This window comes from Balaenoptera physalus (assembly GCF_965194825.1).
Source record: "Balaenoptera physalus genome assembly, chromosome: 1".
NCBI classification, from domain to species: Eukaryota; Metazoa; Chordata; class Mammalia; order Artiodactyla; family Balaenopteridae; genus Balaenoptera; species Balaenoptera physalus.
In genome coordinates this window covers 170659644-170677998 of record NC_138882.1, presented here as the reverse complement: position 1 = coordinate 170677998, position 18355 = coordinate 170659644, and the positions used below count along the sequence as shown (strand labels likewise).

General features: G+C 54.2%; 3 protein-coding genes and 1 long non-coding RNA gene across 4 annotated transcripts in view; 2 read left to right on the top strand and 2 right to left on the bottom strand.

The window, feature by feature from the left end:
• The window catches only part of LOC309637447, a 188285-nt gene that overhangs the window by 45693 nt on the left and 124237 nt on the right, over positions 1-18355 (bottom strand). The window lies entirely within an intron of this gene.
• LOC309642487 (uncharacterized protein) lies at positions 2047-4449 on the top strand (the record flags this gene model as incomplete). Its single annotated transcript, XM_082424089.1, has 3 exons — positions 2047-2079; positions 2391-2513; positions 4038-4449. The coding sequence occupies 3 exons, from the start codon at positions 2047-2049 to the stop codon at positions 4320-4322; spliced, it is 441 nt and encodes a 146-aa protein (XP_082280215.1). The 3' UTR covers positions 4323-4449.
• Positions 2810-15858, bottom strand: FAM229A (family with sequence similarity 229 member A). The gene is made up of 7 exons (XM_082432082.1): positions 15379-15858; positions 15151-15297; positions 7793-14957; positions 6619-6853; positions 6120-6380; positions 5752-5836; positions 2810-3030 (listed from the first exon to the last, which is right to left on the bottom strand). The coding sequence occupies exons 1-3, from the start codon at positions 15513-15515 to the stop codon at positions 14855-14857; spliced, it is 387 nt and encodes a 128-aa protein (XP_082288208.1). The 5' UTR covers positions 15516-15858; the 3' UTR covers positions 2810-3030; positions 5752-5836; positions 6120-6380; positions 6619-6853; positions 7793-14854.
• TSSK3 (testis specific serine kinase 3) lies at positions 16039-18166 on the top strand. Its single transcript, XM_082432090.1, has 2 exons — positions 16039-16218; positions 16979-18166. Exons 1-2 carry the CDS (start codon positions 16074-16076, stop codon positions 17638-17640), a joined length of 807 nt encoding a protein of 268 aa, XP_082288216.1. The 5' UTR covers positions 16039-16073; the 3' UTR covers positions 17641-18166.

The following is an 18355-nucleotide window of genomic DNA, read 5'->3' as shown; positions in this document are numbered from 1 at the left end:
ACAGAAATGTAGAATCAAGCATATCCCCCTTGGCTTTAAACCTTTCCATGGCTCCCTACTGCCCTCAGGACAAAGTCTGTGCCTTATATTTAAGGTCCTCCCTGTCTGATTCCCCATAGCGCACTCTGGGCTTTTCCCCACGCTGTACGCCGTTCTCCTTCCTGCATTCATGTAGCATTGTCCTTCTTCCCTGCTATGCAGCAGGGAAACAAGATGGGTTGTTGAAATAATCCAGGCAAGTGATGATGGGGAAGCTGCACTAAAGAGAGAAGGGAGAGTCAGCCAACACCAACATTTCCTGAGCTAGACTCTATCCTCAGTGCTCGGGACTGCGAGTGTAGCCTTGGAGCTTAAGTTTGAGATGACTATTAGGGTCCCCGTGGAGACATCAGGCTGGCAGTTAATCGATCTATGAGCCTGGACTTCAGAGGCGAGCTTGGAGACCTCCCTCAATTTTTTTTTTAAATAAATTTATTTATTTATTTATTTTTGGCTGCATTGGGTCTTTGTTGCTGCGTGCGGGCTTTCTATAGTTGCAGAGAGCGGGGGCTACTCTTTGTTGCAGTGAGTGGGCTTCTCATCGTGGTGGTTTCTCTTGTTGCGGAGCATGGGCTCTAGGCGCACAGGCTTCAGTAGTTGTGGCTCGCGGTCTCTAGAGCACAGACTCAGCAGTCGTGGCGCATGGGCTTAGTTGCTCCGCGGCATCTTCCCGGACCAGGGCTTGAACCCGTGTCCCCTGCATTGGCAGGCGGATTCTTAACCACTGTGACACCACGGAAGTCCGGCCTACCAAATTTGAAGCCACAGGACTGGATGGGATCCACTGAGAGGAGCAGCTCAAGAAGACAGTGCCGGGGGCCCTCCAACTTTGAGACTCTGGGTGGGGGACCAGCAGGGGGATTCAGCTCGTGGGCAGAGAAAGGAAGAGAACCAGGAGCAGGGGTGTCCTGAAGGCTGAGGGAGGAAATGGCTTCCAGAAGGAATGCGTGATCTGCCATGTCAAATGCTGCTGAAGGTGGAGAAAGACAGAGGGGGAGAGGTATAGGAGGGGCCCAGGGGGCAGAAGTGACAGGTCTTAGCAAAGGACTACGGATGTCGGGAGTGAGGAGGAAGGACCGAGGATGGCGCCTGAGGGTCTGGCTTGGGAAATGGGTGGAAGGAGGTGCCAAGCCATACACAGAAGGCCTAGGGAGGAGCAGCGGGGCACCATGGAAAAGGAGAGGTCAGCTTTGGACAGGCTGAGTTGAGGTGCCTTTGGAATGTCATTAGGATCTATGCATCTGGAATGAAATGTGTGTTGGCGAGAAAAAGAGAAGATCCCCGTGTGTGTGTGTGTCTGTCTGTCTGTCTGTCTGTCTCTGTCACTCTCTTCTCTATTCTTTTTTTTTTTTTGCCCGTGCCATGTGGGATCTTAGTTCCCTGACCAGGGGTCAAACCCGTGCCCCCTACATTGGGAGTGCGGAGTCTTAACCACTGGACCATCAGGGAAGTCCCTCTCCTCTATCCTTTTCTATGTGTATTTATGAGAGAATCTATATGCTGACCGTTATGAAATCTCTATCTCCAGCCCAGATCTCTCCAGAACTCTGGCTGCCCTTGGAGATCACCCCGGATGTCCCACAGGGACCTACAAGACACAGAAAAACAGGCTCAGGACACAGATTAGAAAGGACAGAGTTGGAGGCGAGATAAACCAGGGAAGAGTTGATCAGACTGGTCCAGACAATGGCAAAGGTGGCCTGAACTAGGCAAGGGCAGAGGGCAGGGGAGATGAAGTGCAGAGACATTCAGGGAGCGGAGAGAACCAGAGATGGGGGCGAGGTTCCATGTGGAGGGAGAGGGGCTAGAGGAGGAAGGGAGACGGCTCTAGGGGTCCGCTGAGTGTGGAGAGTGGACCCCTCCCAACAGGGCAGGGGAGGGGTCATAAGTGGGTCTTACGGAGTGGGGAGTGGGCTGCTGTTGACCACAGTGCGTGAGTCAGGGTGGACACCCGAAGACTCCTTCCTTTAGCCATCGGCACCCTCTGCCGAACCCCTGCGGGGAGGCATGAGCTGGATCCACTCCCAGCCTCAGTCCCAGGTAGGACCTGTGAGAGTGTGTAATGGGGAACACAGGGACAGGTGCTCAGGGCCTTGGACCTAGTTGAGGGCCAGAGACCACTTGTTGCCCACCAGAGTGGACTCTGAGACCCTGGGAGGGCTCTAGGCTTAGAGATGCCACGATGGGACCATGTCCCTCCCTTGCTTTAAACCTGTCCATGGCTCCCTACTTCCTCTTGGAGAATGTCCACCTCCTTGGCCTGGCCTTCAAGGTCTTTGAAGCTGCAGGCCCAGCTAGCTTCATCTTAGGCAGAGCCCACCTGGCTGCCAGTCTCACGGTTCTCTCAGCAGGATGACCGCTTTGATGATACCATTTCAGGCTGCAAATCACCAAGCCTTTCTCCATGCTGCCAGTTCTTCTTGGATTGCTACTCCGTGTGTAGGGCCTGCCCATCTGTCAAGATTCAGCTCAAGGTACCCCTCCAAAAGGCTTTCTTGATCTTCCAGAGGAGTCACTGTGCCCCAAACAAACTAATGTCACCCTCTGTGGCACTTTACTGAGCTGGCATATGTCTCTGCCATTCTCTTTCTATGGCCTGTGAGAGTCTGGGGAGCAGGAACAAGTCGGGTTCACCCAGTCTACCCCATGGGGGGTGGTCATGGGTGCAGTGGGACATTCAGGGGTGGCTACAGAGGCCCTCTCAGCCCTGTGGGTTCAGTCTAACTCAGTGTGTGTGGATGGGGAGAACAGAGATCATCATCCCCCAAAGTAGGGAGAGCCAGAGAGCAGTGAAAGCTGCTTTATTCGGGCAGTGAAGGGCGGAAACATGGAGACGCCCGGGGAGAGGGCAAAGGCGGACAATCTTCATCCACTGAGAGGGGACACAGGACTGTGCAGTGTTCCCAGGCCATCTTCCAGCTCATCCTGGCTTGGCACAAGTTAGCCTCGGGACCATGATGAGATGAACCTGAAGCCTGTCTTCCCAAATCCCTGGAAAACAGACATCCGTGACACTCCTCTGGGACCTGGGGCACAGGCTGTGTAGCTGAGCACCCTAGACTGTCTGGGCTCTCGTGCAGCTCTGCTGTGAACTCGCTGGCTGTCCTCGGGCAAGTCATTTAATGGCTCTGAGCCCTGATCAGTCTCCTTACCTGAGAATAATGGGAATAACAATGGTACCCACCTCAAAGGGTTGTGACGAGGCCTGCGAAGTGTTAGCATAATAACTGGCTGAAAGTAAATGTGGAATAAATATGAGTTGTTAGGATTATAACTATTCTATCAAGAGACCTGGGTTCTGGTCCCAGTTCTGCCATGTTTTCCTTTCTGGACCTGCCTGAGTTTCCATCTAAAAAATGGGATACTGAAGGATTAAATGAAATAATGGATGTGGCAGAGGCTCCTAAGATGAGTGATGGTCTCTTTCCCTCTGAGGTTCACCTCCCTGGGCTGCAGAGGGGTTGTCACCTCCACTCTGTCAGGTCTTTACTGGGCTCTCTGTCCAGGCAGGATCTGCTGCCGCAGGGCCAGCCCATCTCCTCCTCTTGGCCCATGAGGCAGAATGAGAGGAAAGGGCTGCGGTTGCCCCAGCAGGGACTGTGGTTACACAGGACGAAGGACTTCCTTCCAGACTGCAGGATGCTATCCTGGGAAGGAGCCAGAGATCGTGGGACAGAGGCTGCTGAGGGGAGGGATTGCTTCCAGGGGAATGTCCAGACTAGGCTGGTTAGGCCAGAGTGGGCCAGTGGAGTGCATGAGCTCAGCAGTGACCTCACTTCCAGAGAGCCTGGAGGGGCCTTGTTTAAACCTGCCCCATGGCTCCCAAGATCACAGAGACAACAGCCAGGAACAGAGACATAGCCAAAGGGGTATTCCAGGACAGACAGCCAGGGGCAAAGGGCCACCCACGAGACATATGCATGCTGTTCCCTCCACCCAGAACACTCTTCCCAGGTCTGGAGTGGCTGATCTCTCATCCTTCAAGCCTTGATTAAGAGTTACCTCCTCTGGGGGGAGGCGCCGACTGTTCCCATGGCGGCTGCGCCGGAGGCCAGGGAGCCCGGGAAGGGGAAGGTAGAATTAGAAGATCATGTGACGTTGGAATAGGAGGATTTATCTTGGTGACTTTAGGATGCTGGTTCCATTGTAGGTATAATTATGCAAAGCTAAGAATCCAGGAAAGACTTGCCAGAGAAGGAATTAAAAACAAGATTTTATATGAAAGTACCCACCTTGATCCTGAAAGAAAACAAACCAACAGCGGCAGCAGCAGCAGCAATTGAGCAGTCTTGAGCACAGAAAACCCAGATACAACTCACTTCGGTGTGAACAAAGCCGAGATCAACTATAGAAAGCATTTTATATACCATAAGGCTTTCAACCAAGTAAATAAAGTATGTGTAAGTTGTAGTCTTTTTTACATGTGTATGAATATTTACAAACTTATTTTGGCCCTGTATCTACTGTCAGTATAGCACATAGTGGACTCGTACTTAAAATAAACCTTGTGTTTAACATGAAAAAAAAAAAAAAAAGAGTTACCTCCTCAGACAGGACCTCTCGGCCAACCAATTCATTCATGCAATCTTTAGTGAGCCCCAGTTATGAGTCAGGCACTGTTCTAGATCTGTGAACAAGACACAGTCCTTGCCCACTCCATATAATGTAGCACCTGGCCCACCTCGATCTTCTCAGACAGAGCACATTGTTTATCTCTTTTTTTTCTTTTCTTTTAAATATTTATTTATTTATTTTGGCTGCTCCGGGTCTTAGTTGCGGCACGCAGGATCTTCGTTGTGGCATGCGGGATCTTTCAGTTGCGGCATGTGCGCTTCTTAGTTGCAGCATGCATGTGGGATCTAGTTCCCTGACCAGGGATCGAACCTGGGCCCCCTGCATTGGGAGCACGGAGTCTTACCTACTGGACCACCAAGGAAGTCCCCATACCTCTGACTTCTTTTTATTGTGGTCTTCCCAACCAGAATGTAAGTGCCATGAGGACAGGGACTTCAACTGTTCCTTTCACCAATGTGAACTCAATGACTCAGAGTATAAACCTGGCACAACCCTCTAAAATAGACCCTTGATAAATATTTGTTGAAGAAATAAATGGACACAGAGACCAGGGATAGACAGACACACAGAGAAAAAGAGCCATGCTCAGAGGTGATGCAAACATTCAGAGATGCCCCAAAATATGAAGCACACACAGACACACACAGGACAGTGTCCTTCAAGCAGGCCGCTTCCCTTAGGTCATTCAGTTTGGTCATCAGGCCTGGGGCTGGGGTGACTCCTGTCCTGGGACCGACCCAGTTGGTGCCCAAGGTCATGACCTATTCTGGTTCCCACACTCCCTGCGCGGGGCACCAAGTTGGCATTATGTTTGAAGAGCCCTCTTTGGAACTCTATTTTACTACTTTAGTTGTCTTTTGATGAACAGAAATTTTAATATAGTCGAATCTGTCAATTTTCCAAAAAATGTTTGTGGTGGTTTGAGAAGGGCAGGGATGAATAACCCCGAAGAAACCCACGCCCGGCCCGCAGGGCCTCTCTCACTGCGGCTCAACCCCTCTGGGTCCTCGAGCCTGTAAGGCAGGGCGGACCAACCTCGGGCCCGGGTATCACCCTTTCCCCACCCCAACCTCCGTCAGGCCCCGCCTCTAGACCCGCCCCTCCGAGATCGCGCCCTCTTCTGGCCCCGCCCCTCACCGGCTCTCACGGGCGCAGGGGAACTAGATGTCTCTTCCTCTTGCCCAGATATTGGTAGTTAATATTCTGCCACCGGTGCTTCCACCTGGAGGGAGGGAAAATTGGGCCGACAGGACGGCGGCAAGGCTCCCCGCCCCTTCTGGGTCTACGTCCGCTTCGCCTAGTCCCTTCCGTGGTCAGCCGCTTCAGGCCCCGCCCTTCCCACCCAGTTCCGCCCACTCCTCCCGCTCCTAGGCACAGTCAAGCCCAGCCTATCCAACCCCTGTCCGACCCTCGCGTCTGGGGGTCCGCCCCTTCCCACAGACCCCTCCCCTGCCGTAGGCACCGCCCCTCCCACCCAGGGCTTCCGCCCCGCCCCGCGCACTCACATGAGGCGCGAGCGCGCGCCGTAGCAGCTGGGCTAACGCGCCGAGGGTACGTCCGCCAGCCCTCTGGCACCCGGCAGCAGCAGCAGCAGGAGGTTGCGCGCCGGCCAGCGCCAGGCGGCGCCCGGCGGGCGGCGGCGCTGCGGGCTCAGCCAGTAGCCGCCCAGGCTGCGGTGGGAGGCGGGCGCCGGCATGGCCGGGCCCCGGCAGCCCCAGAAACACAACTCCTGGTCAAGGCGGCGCGGGGGCGTGGCCCGGGGGCGCCTGCGGGGTAGACGGGCAGCGGTCACCCCAGGAGGCACGACGGGCGGGGAGCAGGCGGCCGCCTCGTGTCAGACGCGGCGGCGCGAGGATCGGGGTCACTCCTGGCCCATGTAGAGGGGTGGGGAGGGGGATTGGAGGCCCCCCTCGGGGCCTTCCCAAGGATCTGGACTCCTCCTCCCCCCCAGCTGCCAGACCGGGGCCCTTCATCGCGCCGGCACCCTCCCCCGGGCCCCCTCACCGAGAGAGAAGAAAATTCACCACGAAGTGGGCAGTCTCGGTGAATAGCATAGTGTCCAGTCCGCCTGGCCCGGCTTCGGCCTCTTTAATACCTGCTGGGACTTGGAGGGGGAGGCCTGAAAACCCATAGTCCCCCCGGGCCCCGCTGTTTTTAGCAGGAGGCGTCAGCTGGCAGAGCTGGGTGGGGCAGCGCCAGACCCTCTGGCGGGGTCTAGTCCGTGGTCTGTCTTCAGCTGCTTCAGTGGGAGGGGGTTGGTCACCAGTGCTGGAGGATCCCCTGAGACCCTCCTCCCCCAGGATCAGGGACAGAAAGGCAAGGACAGGCAGAGGCAGCAAGAGGGGGCCCAGGATAGGAAGGTCAGCTGCCGTTTGGATAAACCCTTCCTTATTTCACCCAGGGGCCTCCAGCTTCTGCTTACACACCCCTGGTGGTGTGTTCAGGAAGAAACCACACCTCAAAAGGCCTCACTGCGCCCGGGCTTAAGAGCCTCCCACCTCTGCCCCCATGGCCCTTACAAGAGCCTTTCCCCTGCTCTGGGGCACTCTTAGATATCAGAGGCAGTAGGCTCCTCAGCCACCTCTAGTTCAGGAGTTCTTATCTGGAAGCCAGGAATGAGTTTGTGGAGACTTAGGAGGCCCGAAACTGTTTGCAAAGTTCAAACACACATATATTTCTGGAAGGAAGCTAGAAAGGGTCCCTGACACCTCCCCCGGCCCCACCCCCCCTCCCTCCCGCCAAAAAAAAAATTAAAAGCCCACATTTTTTGCAGAAAGGAAAACAGTTTCAGAGAGGGGCAGAGAAAAGCCAGTAGTAGGACCCAGGCTTCCTACTACTCTGCCCATCCTTACAAAGGGTGAGACAACCTCTCTGTGCCCTTGTCCTGCTCAGGGCATGGGGTTCCGGGCTCAGAGCCCAGGCTGGGCCCTGCTGCCCCACCCTCTGGGGATCCTGAGGAGCATGCTGGCCCCGCTCCCTTTCCCACACTGCCTGTTTGGGCTATTTCCCCCCAGTGACTCACACTGGCTGCTGGGGAGAGTGGGCAGCTGTTCTGAGCCCCCAGAGCCCTGTACGGCCCTGACTTGCCCCCCGCCAATTGTGTGGCCATATTTGGGGATTCCACCTCCTCTTTTCCCTCCTTGGGGAATTTCCCTCCTCTCATTCCTTCCTCCTTTACCTATTTCCAAGCTCTCCCTCCCTGATGGCTCCTTCCCAGCAGCAAACAAACAGGCTCTAGTCTTTCCTATGTTTGAAAAAGAAGAAAGCCCTCCTTCGACCCCAGGTCCTTCTCCAGCTCCCCTTCACAGCCAACATTCTTGAAAGAGTTGTGTACACACGTTTCCACTTCCTCACCCAACCCCTGCAGTCTGGCTTCCTCCCCCGCCATTCCACAGGGACAGCTCGTCAAGGTCACCACTGACCTCCCTGTTGCTAAATCCAAGGGATGCTCGTGAGTCTTTATCTGATTTGACCCCTTAGCAGTGGCTGACTTCGACACAAACACTCCCTCCTATTTGAAACACTTTTGTGCCCTTGTTTTTCTGGACACTGTGGACTCTTGATTTTTTTGCTATTTATTTGCAACCGTGTGGTTGCCACCACATGGCAAATTTCTCATCCTTCACTCACTGCCTAATCATGGGTGTTCTTGGGCCTTCTACGGTCTGTCCCAGGGGATCTCATGCATTCCCATGCCTTTGGTGCCCACCTGTGCCAGAGACTCACTTCTCTCTTTCAGCCCAAGCCTCTCTTCCCTGCCCAACACCTATCTCCTGGCCCCGTCCCCCTGGATGTTTCACCTCACAGCAAACATGCCCCACACCTGCCCTTCCTCCCATGTTCCCCAGCTTGGCCGTTTTCTCGGTTGCCTGAACTGGAAACCTGGGCTTGGTTCTAGACTCTTCCCTGTCCCTCCCTTTTCATATTCAAGCAGTTGCGAAATCCTGTCCTCTCCAGGATATGTCTAAAATCCAATTGCTTCTCTCCCTCTCCACTGCTAACACCTGGTCCAAGGCCCCATCGCCTTTCACCTGGGAGCCTGCAGCAGCCTCCTGAATGATCTCCCCGCTGCTACTCTCAATCTCTTACGTGGTCTGTTCTCACAGAGCAGCCAGGGTTGTCTTTCCAAAACGTGAATATGTCCCTCTTCACCGTGTCTTCAGCACCACGTTCACTCGTGGCACAGACAAGTCCCAGGGCCAGGGATATTTCCCACCGCCATGTCCTTGTCTGGGTAACTGCTTCTCATCTCAGTTCCAGTGTCGGTTCCTTAGGGAAGCCATCCCAGATCCCCCAGCTGGCTCTGCTATTCCTTCTCCTCTCAGTGCTCAGCCTCTCTGTAGACCTATCAAGCAGTCATTCACTAGCCAGTCTAATCTGCAGACATTCTACCAACTCCTGAACCCTTCCATTCTAGGCCCCGGGATGTTAGGATGAATATGACACAGCCCCTGCCCTCCGTGAGTCCATAGTGTAACGGGGTAAACAGGCATTCAACAGGGATCAAGGAAGAGATGAGTACACAGTGGGACAAGCAGGTGCTATGGGAGGGGAAGGACAGGTGGTCAGAGGAGGCTTCTTTGAGGAGTGACAATTGGTGGAGATCTGAGAGGTAAGGGGGATGGGAGGAGGCTATTCCAGGCAGAAGGAACAATGTGCTGAAAGGTGGGAAGAAGGTTTTGTGAAGAACTCAGGGGTGTCCACGTGGCTGGACAAGTGATGTAAAGAAGCCATTGATGAGATTTAAATAGGAGAATTACATGGCTGGGTTGTGGTCTTTATAGAATAATTCTGGGCTAGAGGAATCAAGCAGGGAAGGAAGCACAAGACCGGTTAGGGGGCTACTGGAGTAATCAAGATGAGTAGCGATGGGGGTCTGATTCAGGGCAGTGCGGTGGAATTGAAGCAGAATAGACTGTGGGCACCAGAACTGGGGATTGGAGAAGAGAGAGGGAGTGAGAATGATTCCAATGTCCTTACCCCAAGGGCAGGTGAGGAGAGGCCAGTGGGAGCTGGGACACCCATATTCCTGTGGGGTCCAACCCACTGATCTACCTGGTGTTAGGTTGCCTGAAGTCTTCCCACGGCCCTCATCCCTGCTTTCTCCTAGAGGAGCGGATGGAGTCCCAAGCGTTAGATACCTGCTAAGGAGGCCTAGGAGGAGGCGGGCGGGGGCAGGAAGGGGAAGTTGGGTCAGGGTCCAGATGTGATGGGGTTGCAGGGAAAGTGGCATTGGGGTTTCCTCAGAGTCTGGAAGCTCCACTGTCTCTGGCTTCACCTTGAGACCCCCCAGTTCTGAATGCTCAAACTCAGGGCCCAGTCCTTAGGAGTTCTGGGGGCCTTTTAGGGGCTTCAAGTCTGTATCTGAGAAGCCACAATGCCCTGACAAGTCCCCAGGACTCTAGAGAGTCACTAACATCAGTGTGCACTTCCCACGAGCTGGCCCACTGCCTATTACCTGCATGATCCCCTGCAGTCCTCACATTAACCCTCGGAGGCATGTAGCTTACTATCCCTGTTGTACATACTAGACTTCCATGGTTAAGGGACTTGCTCAAATTCAAACAGCTAAAACGATGCAGAAAGAGGATTTGAACCAAGGTTTGACTGACATCAGAGTCTGTGCTTTTAACTCCTGTGCTATATTAAGCCTGTCGACCCCTTGGTTGATTGGCTCAGTAAAGGGAGGAGGCTTTGTGGGAGATTTGCTTGTGGTTGGGGTGGCTGCCCCCTTCTCATATCAAGCGATGGGAAAGGGTAGCGCTGACGTCAATTGTTGCCATGGAGATATAGCAACCCTTTCCCTGCCATCTCCATGGTAACCTGGGGGGGTCCATCTGTACTTCGCCCCCTCCTTCTAAAAGAGGGTCCCTTAGGGAGGGGCTGTCTAATAAGGTGTCTGAGAGAGAAGTCAGGGAAGGCAGTGATTCAAGTATCCTCCTTCCCCTGGGCCCCTCCTCATTCCTCAAGCTGAGAATGAGGCTGGGATGAGGGGGTCCTGCCTGGGGGTCTGGGGAAAGCTTTACCCTCTAGGGTGAGGGAGGCAGTTCTGCCTTTCCAACCTGGGGATTCCCCTGGAAATGACCCCCCCCCCCCCCACCAAGTTCCTCAGCACCTGAGCAGGACTGCCAGGAACTTGGCAGAGGGAGGCGAGAGAGATTCCCCAACCCTCTCCAAGGCTGGGCATCACCCAGCCCCTGGGGACACGGCTGGCTGGCTCTCTGCTGTCCCTTGAAGCCAAAGGTAGGAGCAGCAGCAGCCTCTTGCTCAGTGCTAGTGGTGCCCGACATTCCTGCCTGGTGCTCTATGTGCATGACTTTACTGAAAGCTTCCACCAGGTTTCATTAGCCCCATTTTACAGATTTGGAAATAGAGACTCAGAGAGGCTAAGTATGTAGCCCAAGTTTGCACAGCTAGTAAATGGCAATCAGGACTCAAATCTAGGACTAGAGTTTAGGCCAGTGACTTTTCCAGGGAGAAAAAAGGAAGAAGCAACAGAGAACATGATGGAAAAGGAGAAGAAAAATAGAGTGAAGTGACCAAGGTTGGAGCCTGTCGTTCTCCCTGTCACCTACAGAACAAAGTTCAAACACAAGGCCTCCCTGATTCAGCTTCTCTTCTGTTAACTCATCCCTGGATCCCTTGAATTCTGAGCTCTGCAAGGGCAAGGGATCTGTCAGATAAAGGCCTGGGTTCTCAGCACCTCGTGTGGCCCAGGTAGGTGTTGGTGAAAGTTGATTGAACTGAGTTCCTTGAAATTGTCCTCCGCTTTCCTGCCTCAAGGCCTTTGTCCACAGTGTTCCTTCCACCTGGAATGCCCTTTCCCCTTGCTCATGGCCATTCTAGAGCTATGTAGCCCCAGGGTCTGGCCCACTGGCAAGGTGTTTGTCTGTATTCTTTGCATCCCCCACTAACCAAGCATACGGGAGGTAGCAGTAAATCTTTTTTGTTTGTTTGTTTTTCTTTTTCCTTTTTTGGCCACGCCACACAGCATGCGGGATCTCAGTTCCCTGACCAGGGATTGAACCCGTGCCACAGCTGTGAAAGCCCGGAATCCTAACCACTAGGCCACTAGTAAATCTTTTTAAATTTTATTTTATTTTTAAAATTAAAATAATTTTTTTGGCTGCATTGGATCTTCGTTGCTGCGTGCTGGCTTTCTCTAGTTGTGGCGAGTGGGGTGAGCAGGCTTCTCATTGCGGTGGCTTCTCTTGTTGTGGAGCATGGGCTCTAGGTGCATGGGCTTCAGTAGTTGCGGCACGCAGGCCCTAGAGTGCGCGGGCTTCAGTAGTTATGGCGTGTGGACTCTGTAGTTGTGGCTCACGGGCTCTAGAGCGCAGGCTCAGTAGTTGTGGCGCACAGGCTTAGTTGCTCCGTGGCATGTGGGACCTTCCCACATCAGGGATTGAACCCATGTTCCCTGCATTGGCAGGCAGATTCTTAACCACTGTGCCATCAAGGAAGTCCCAGTAAATCTTTTTTTAAAGGAAAGGAGTGTCAAGAAGATTGGAGAAAGGAAGTGAGGGAGATAAGAGAGAAAGGAAGAATGGAAGGATTCAGCATTTGTGGGCTGGCAAGGTCCATAGAGATCACTGGTGCTTTTTTTTTTTTTAAACTAGTGAGGAAATGGGCCCAGAGGGAAGGGATTTGCCTCCCAGCAGGTCATTGCTAGGCCATGTGAGTTCCATGAGGGTCAAGGCCCATGTCTGTCAGGTTCATCGCTGAATCCCCAGTGTCCTGCACAGGCCTGGCTGGTAGACTTGTATTGAATGAAACAGGGACAAAGCCTGAAGGAGAACCCAGTCACACAGAACTCCTGGTCACACTTTCTAAGGCTCCTCATTGCCTTCAAATTGAGTTGTTACACTGGCCCCTGCCACTCTCTATCCCTTTTTTTCGGGCTTCTTTTCCTCCCGGGGTACTTGATCTTTACATAAGCTGTCTCTGCTCCTGGAATGTTTTTTCTCCATCATTACCCATTATTTTCTGGTGATGCTGTCAATCACCTGGCTGTGCTTGCATCTCAAGTGTAGGCTTACCTGTGGCTCAGCCTGGTCAATTGTAGTCTCCCATCTCCCTGACAGTGGTAATTGGCCCAAGGAATGTGCATGTGATTTAAGAAGGGCCAATCACTGGCCTTCCCAGGGATAGGTATACCTAGACTGGGAGAAAGCAGGTCTCCCTTCCTAGGATTTTTTAAATTTTTTTTATTTAGGCTGTGCCGGGTCTTAGTTGCAGCATGCGAGATCTTTAGTTGTGGCATGCGGGATCTTTTAGTTGCAGCATGTGGACTCTTTAGTTGCGGCACGTGGTCTTCTTAGTTGTGGCATGTGGACTCTTAGTTGTGGCATGCATGCGGGATCTAGTTCCCTGACCAGGGATCGAACCTGGGCCCCCTGCATTGGGAGCACAGAGCCCTAACCACTGGCCCACCAGGGAATTCCCCCTTCCTGGGATTTCTAAGCTGATGCAGCCATGTTGCCATGTTCCCTGCCCAGAGGAGATAATCAGGGATGAGAGGAACAAAGCAACAGTTCTGGTGGGGTTGAATCCTTGATTCCAGCCCAATGAATGCCCTGGTTCCTATAGTTCTTCCTTTAATCACTAACATATCCTTCCCAGCAACTTGAAACAATCAATTCCTTTTTTGCTTAAGCTAACATCAGTTGCTTGCAATGGAGAGACCTTATCAATACAGAAGCTGTTTTTTTTCTCTCTAAAATTACAAGGGCCTCCTAAGGAGGGTGAGTACTGTTTACTGGCAGGGAGGCCCTTTTTCTGCAGAGCAGCAGAATGGGTTGTTAAGCAGACTAGGACCTGCATGGAGTTTGGTGGGGATTGAAACAGCTGGATTACTTCAATTAATAGAAGAACAGAGAGTCCTGGTGGCGGGGCGGAGGTTGGGGGGCATCTCCAGGAGGTAAGGGTGAAGGGGGAGAGGAGGGAGGGAGAGAGAAGCCAGCACTATGGCCTGAAGCCAGGGATTATTCTGGTGAAGGGGAAAGAAAGGCATGGAGGCACTTTTAAGAGCCAGGATGTTAAAGGACCGGGGCACTGAATGGTCAAGTCTAAAGTCCAAGTAGATCCTTTTTGACAAACATCCTCTCTTCTTTCAATAAGCCTCCTACATCTGGGACTGCCTGGGAGGGAAGTCGTGGAAGTTGAAAAGGGTGGCCCTTTCTGGTGACCACGGGATCTGAAGTGCTCTGGGAGGCTTAGACTTCTACTCCATGTGGATTAGAGGAGGGGTGTTGAGTCAATCGTACTTAAATCTCAGGGGACAGGAGACTGAACATGACGTTTGGGTTACATACATTTTTTCCAATATTAAAATAATACAGGTTCATTAAAGCAAAATTGGAAAGTGGGAAATATTCGGCTTCCAGGCAGCCTTCCTGTCATGGGCCCCTCCTATGCATGTATTTTGGGGCCTCAAGTCTGAGGACGCTGAGGAGTGCACTAGCATCACCTGTCGTCTGGGGGACCCCAGGCACGTTGCTTAAGGCTCAGTTCCCTCACCTGTAAAAAGGAATAAGGAATCGAAGTTTTTCAAACGACTTCTTCCCCAGTCTTCTGGCCCCACCAGTCCTAGGAGAAACCAAGGCTCAAGATGGACAGGGACGGGGCAGCCCCTAACCCCTTCAACAAAACCAGAGGTGCCCAGGGTCACAAAACAGCAGGTAGCAAAACCAAACTCCATCTTGGGAGAATTAAATGGGCCTGGTGTGGGTAGCCATTCTCGTTAAGTTCTCTGTCCACCCCCTCCAGTCCCAAGCTTCTCTGGGCCCCCAGAGTCCAGCACAGTAATGCTAATTTTACTGGAGAACCAAGGAGAGTGTTGGGGAGATGGATGAGGGCAGAGAGAGCCTGAGCAGAAAGGCGGCCCTGAAAGGGATCATGACCAGCAAGAAATGGGGGAAGGGCTTGGTGTCCAGGGAGAAGAAAGCGGAATCGGAAGGGCAGGCCCCTGGGGCTGGGTCCAAGTGAGGAGGCAGCAGAAGGGAAGATGCCTTTGGATGAGGCGGAGCAGCGGGCAGCCCGATCCGACGGGATAAGCATACACGGCCAGCCCGGAGTGGAAAGAACAGTTTATGCTGTGCTTTATTAAAATGTGCATCCGTTCTTTTATTTTAAAATGTGCATCACTGTCTCGTGCTCGGCGCGCGCGACCTCAGCGTGGTGGCCCGCGGCGGGCCTCGTACACGCCCGGCTCCCGCGGAGCTGCGGTGCACAGGCGCACTCAGGTGGCGCGGACCCGGGGGCTCCCGCCCAAGGCCAGGTAGACGTCGATGGGCACGTGCAGCAGCGTCAGGCAGTGGCAGCCGGGGCAGCGTCGAAGCGGCCTGGGGAAAGCGGGGCGCGACAGGGGGCGCTGAGGCGGGGGCCGGCTCATCCTGTACGGGACGCATCGGGGAGTGCACTTGGGGTCCCAGAGGTTCGGGCGTGGATGTGGGACCTTACGTGGGGCGGGGGTGGGGCGGTCGGGGGACGGAAAGTGGGCCGGGGTGGGGCGGCGGGGAGGGGCGCCGGCCTCACCTGACCGGGCTGTGCTCCGTAGCTACCCGCTCCGAGCTGTCCTGGGACTCGCGGGGGGCGGCAAAGCCAGGGGAGTCTCCGGCCTCAATGGGGAATCTCCGACCCTGCGGGGCCTCCTGGGCACTCATGTCCGGGCCCCGGGGCGCTCTGCGCGGGGAGTGGCGGTCAGGCAGCTCGCGGGCCGCCGGGCGCCCCCTCCCCGCGCCCGCCCCGTGGCCCGTCCCTTACCTGCCGGAGGCCGAGGCCGGTCCAAGGCTGGAAGCAGCTGCCTGAGCCCTGGCCGCGTGAGGACGCTCCGGTCCAGGCGGAGCCTGGCAGGTGTCTGCGGCGCGTCGGGGCCCGGGCGTCGAGGGGGAGGGCTGCATTGTGACACGGGCCGTGGCGCGCTGACCTCATAGAACCCGTTCCTCCCGCCGGGGAACCTCGCTCCGCCCTGGCACTTAGCGCGGCGCGAGCCGGTAGTTGGAGGGCTCTTGCCATGGGTCGCGCAGACCCCCAGCTGCCCGATGGGGGAGCAGGAGGCTGTGTCCACAGAAAGGAGCCCGGCATCCCGGGCCGCGCGCAGACGTCCGGAGCGCCCCCCACAGGCGGGGCTGCGACTCACTACCTGGCGCGGGGGCTGAGCGCAGCCGTGACTTAACCCGTTCTGGGTTTGGTGGTGGTGGTGAGGGCAGGCAGGGGGCATTGCCCATTTTGGCCAAGAGTCACACAACATCTACATCACAATTGGGCCAGAGTTTTAAAATGTCTGACCCTTTCCCTCCCCACCACCCGCGGCTTGTGTGTCCAGACGGAGAATGTTACAGCGCTGGGGGCGGCTGCGGATGAAAAGGAGCAGGCCAAGGGCGATGGTGGAGTAGAGCTGCCTCGCAGAGGCAGCATGAGCTGAGAGGGTGATAGGAAGGAAGGAGGTGCTAGACAGCATGGAGGACTTTCTGCTCTACAATGGGTACCAGCTGGGCAAGACCATTGGGGAAGGGACCTACTCAAAAGTCAAAGAAGCAGTTTCCAAAAAACACCAAAGAAAAGTGGCGATTAAAATTATAGACAAGATGGGAGGGCCAGAAGGTGAGCTGGGGCCCCTTTGGAGGAAGCGAGGGCTGGCTGAGGTGGGTGGCTGCTTCCTCCAGTCAGAAGGATCATTCCCTCCTCCCCTTTAGTCTGGAACCAAGGAAAGCAAGAGAGACTGTGGCTCTGGGGTAGGTCAGTGGGGAACACAGGGATGCTGGGAGTCCAGGAAAATCACACCCTCTAAAATCCAAGATTAAAGTGGAAGGAGGTGAAGGATCCTCAGAAGCAGAGCTGGAGCCCACTAGGCCTTTCCTATTCCAGGAGGGGAACAGAGACTGGCGAGGCCATGGCCAGGGCTAGCAGAGGGCAGGAGCTGGAGTCAACGAAGGCAGAGATGGGGAAAAGACAGGGCTCATGGAAAGAACTGTGGGTCAGGAGGCAGACGTGAGAGGAGCGGGCTCACCACGCTGTGGGCAAATCAGGCCTCGTAACTGAGATTCAATAGCCTTGTCTAAAAGTCCCTAATAGTCTAAAAGTCTAAAAGCACTGATATCCATGGTCTCACAGGCTGCTCACAACAGTCCCTGAGGCTGACAGGGAGTAGTTCCTTTCAGTAATTAACTACAAAAACAATAGAGGTGAACATTCTTTGCAGTGTCCAAGCAGACAAACATTAAAGACTATGAAAGGGAACCAAGGCACAAGACCCAGACATGGTGGGGAGATAGGCAGACAGAAGTTGGAAGGCAGCAGACAGGAGGGAGGAGTTAGGCCCTTCTGCACTTGATGCTCCATCTCTTTTCCCTTGTTTCCGTAGAGTTTATCCAGAGATTCCTGCCTCGGGAGCTCCAGATTGTCCGCACCCTGGACCACAAGAACATCATCCGAGTGTACGAGACGCTGGAGTCTGCCGACGGGAAAATCTACCTGGTGATGGAGCTGGCTGAAGGAGGGGATGTCTTTGACTGTGTGCTGAATGGGGGGCCACTGCCCGAGAGCCGGGCCAAGGCCCTCTTCCGTCAGATGGTCGAGGCCATCCGCTACTGCCATGGCTGTGGTGTGGCTCACCGGGACCTCAAGTGCGAGAACGCTTTGTTGCAGGGCTTCAACCTGAAGCTGACAGACTTTGGCTTCGCCAAGGTGTTGCCCAAATCATGCCGGGAGCTGAGCCAGACCTTCTGCGGCAGCACAGCCTATGCCGCCCCAGAGGTGCTTCAGGGTATTCCCCACGATAGCAAGAAGGGTGACGTCTGGAGCATGGGCGTGGTCCTGTACGTCATGCTCTGTGCCAGCCTACCTTTTGATGACACAGACATCCCCAAGATGCTGTGGCAGCAGCAGAAGAGGGTGTCCTTCCCCACTCATCTGGGCATCTCGGCCGAATGCCAGGACTTGCTCAGGCGGCTCCTGGAACCAGACATGCTCCTCCGGCCTTCAATCGAAGAAGTTAGTTGGCATCCATGGCTAGCAAGCACTTGATAAAAGCAATGGCAAGTCCTCCCCAATAAAGTAGGGGGAGAAAGCAAACCCAAAAACCCGCTTCTAAAATGGTGATATATATTTTACACTTTAAGTTTACTTATCCTAAAACTTACCTACACCCTCTCCAGCCTTACTTCCCTTTCCCTTTAAAGATCTTCATGGAACCAGAGGGCCTCATTCAGACTTCCCTTTTATTATAGCTGACAAGTGATTTTCATACAGGTGTTTAACTAAAGTTAATTAAAAATAGACCCCAGAATCATACACATACAGGGGGAGGAGAGGAGAAAAATGACGAAGAGCAACTGGAACCACTGTTGTTGCAACTTCCTTTCCAAATAAAAGCAGAAGCGTTGGGAATGCAGTAACGGCCTCTTGACTCCTTGTCTTGGTGACAGGCCTGTTGGGGGCCCTGTCCCTTTCTCATCCCAAAGGCCAAGGTGAGCCTGGGATGAGGACAAGGGACTTCCTCAGAACCCAGGCTACCTCCCATCCTAACCCCCAGGCTCCAAGCAGGAAGCCACCCTGCGCACAGTGTGCTTCCTGCCCTGGCTCTGGGGCAGCTGCCGCAGGGTACAAGAACAGAGCCCCAGACACCTTCCAGCTTCTGTTGAATCTCTTTAATAGCTGTTAATGGCAAGTCTGGAAAAGGTTCAGGACAAAGTTCTTTTTTCTTTCTTTTTTAATTACAAAACTAACAGCTGTTAGAGTC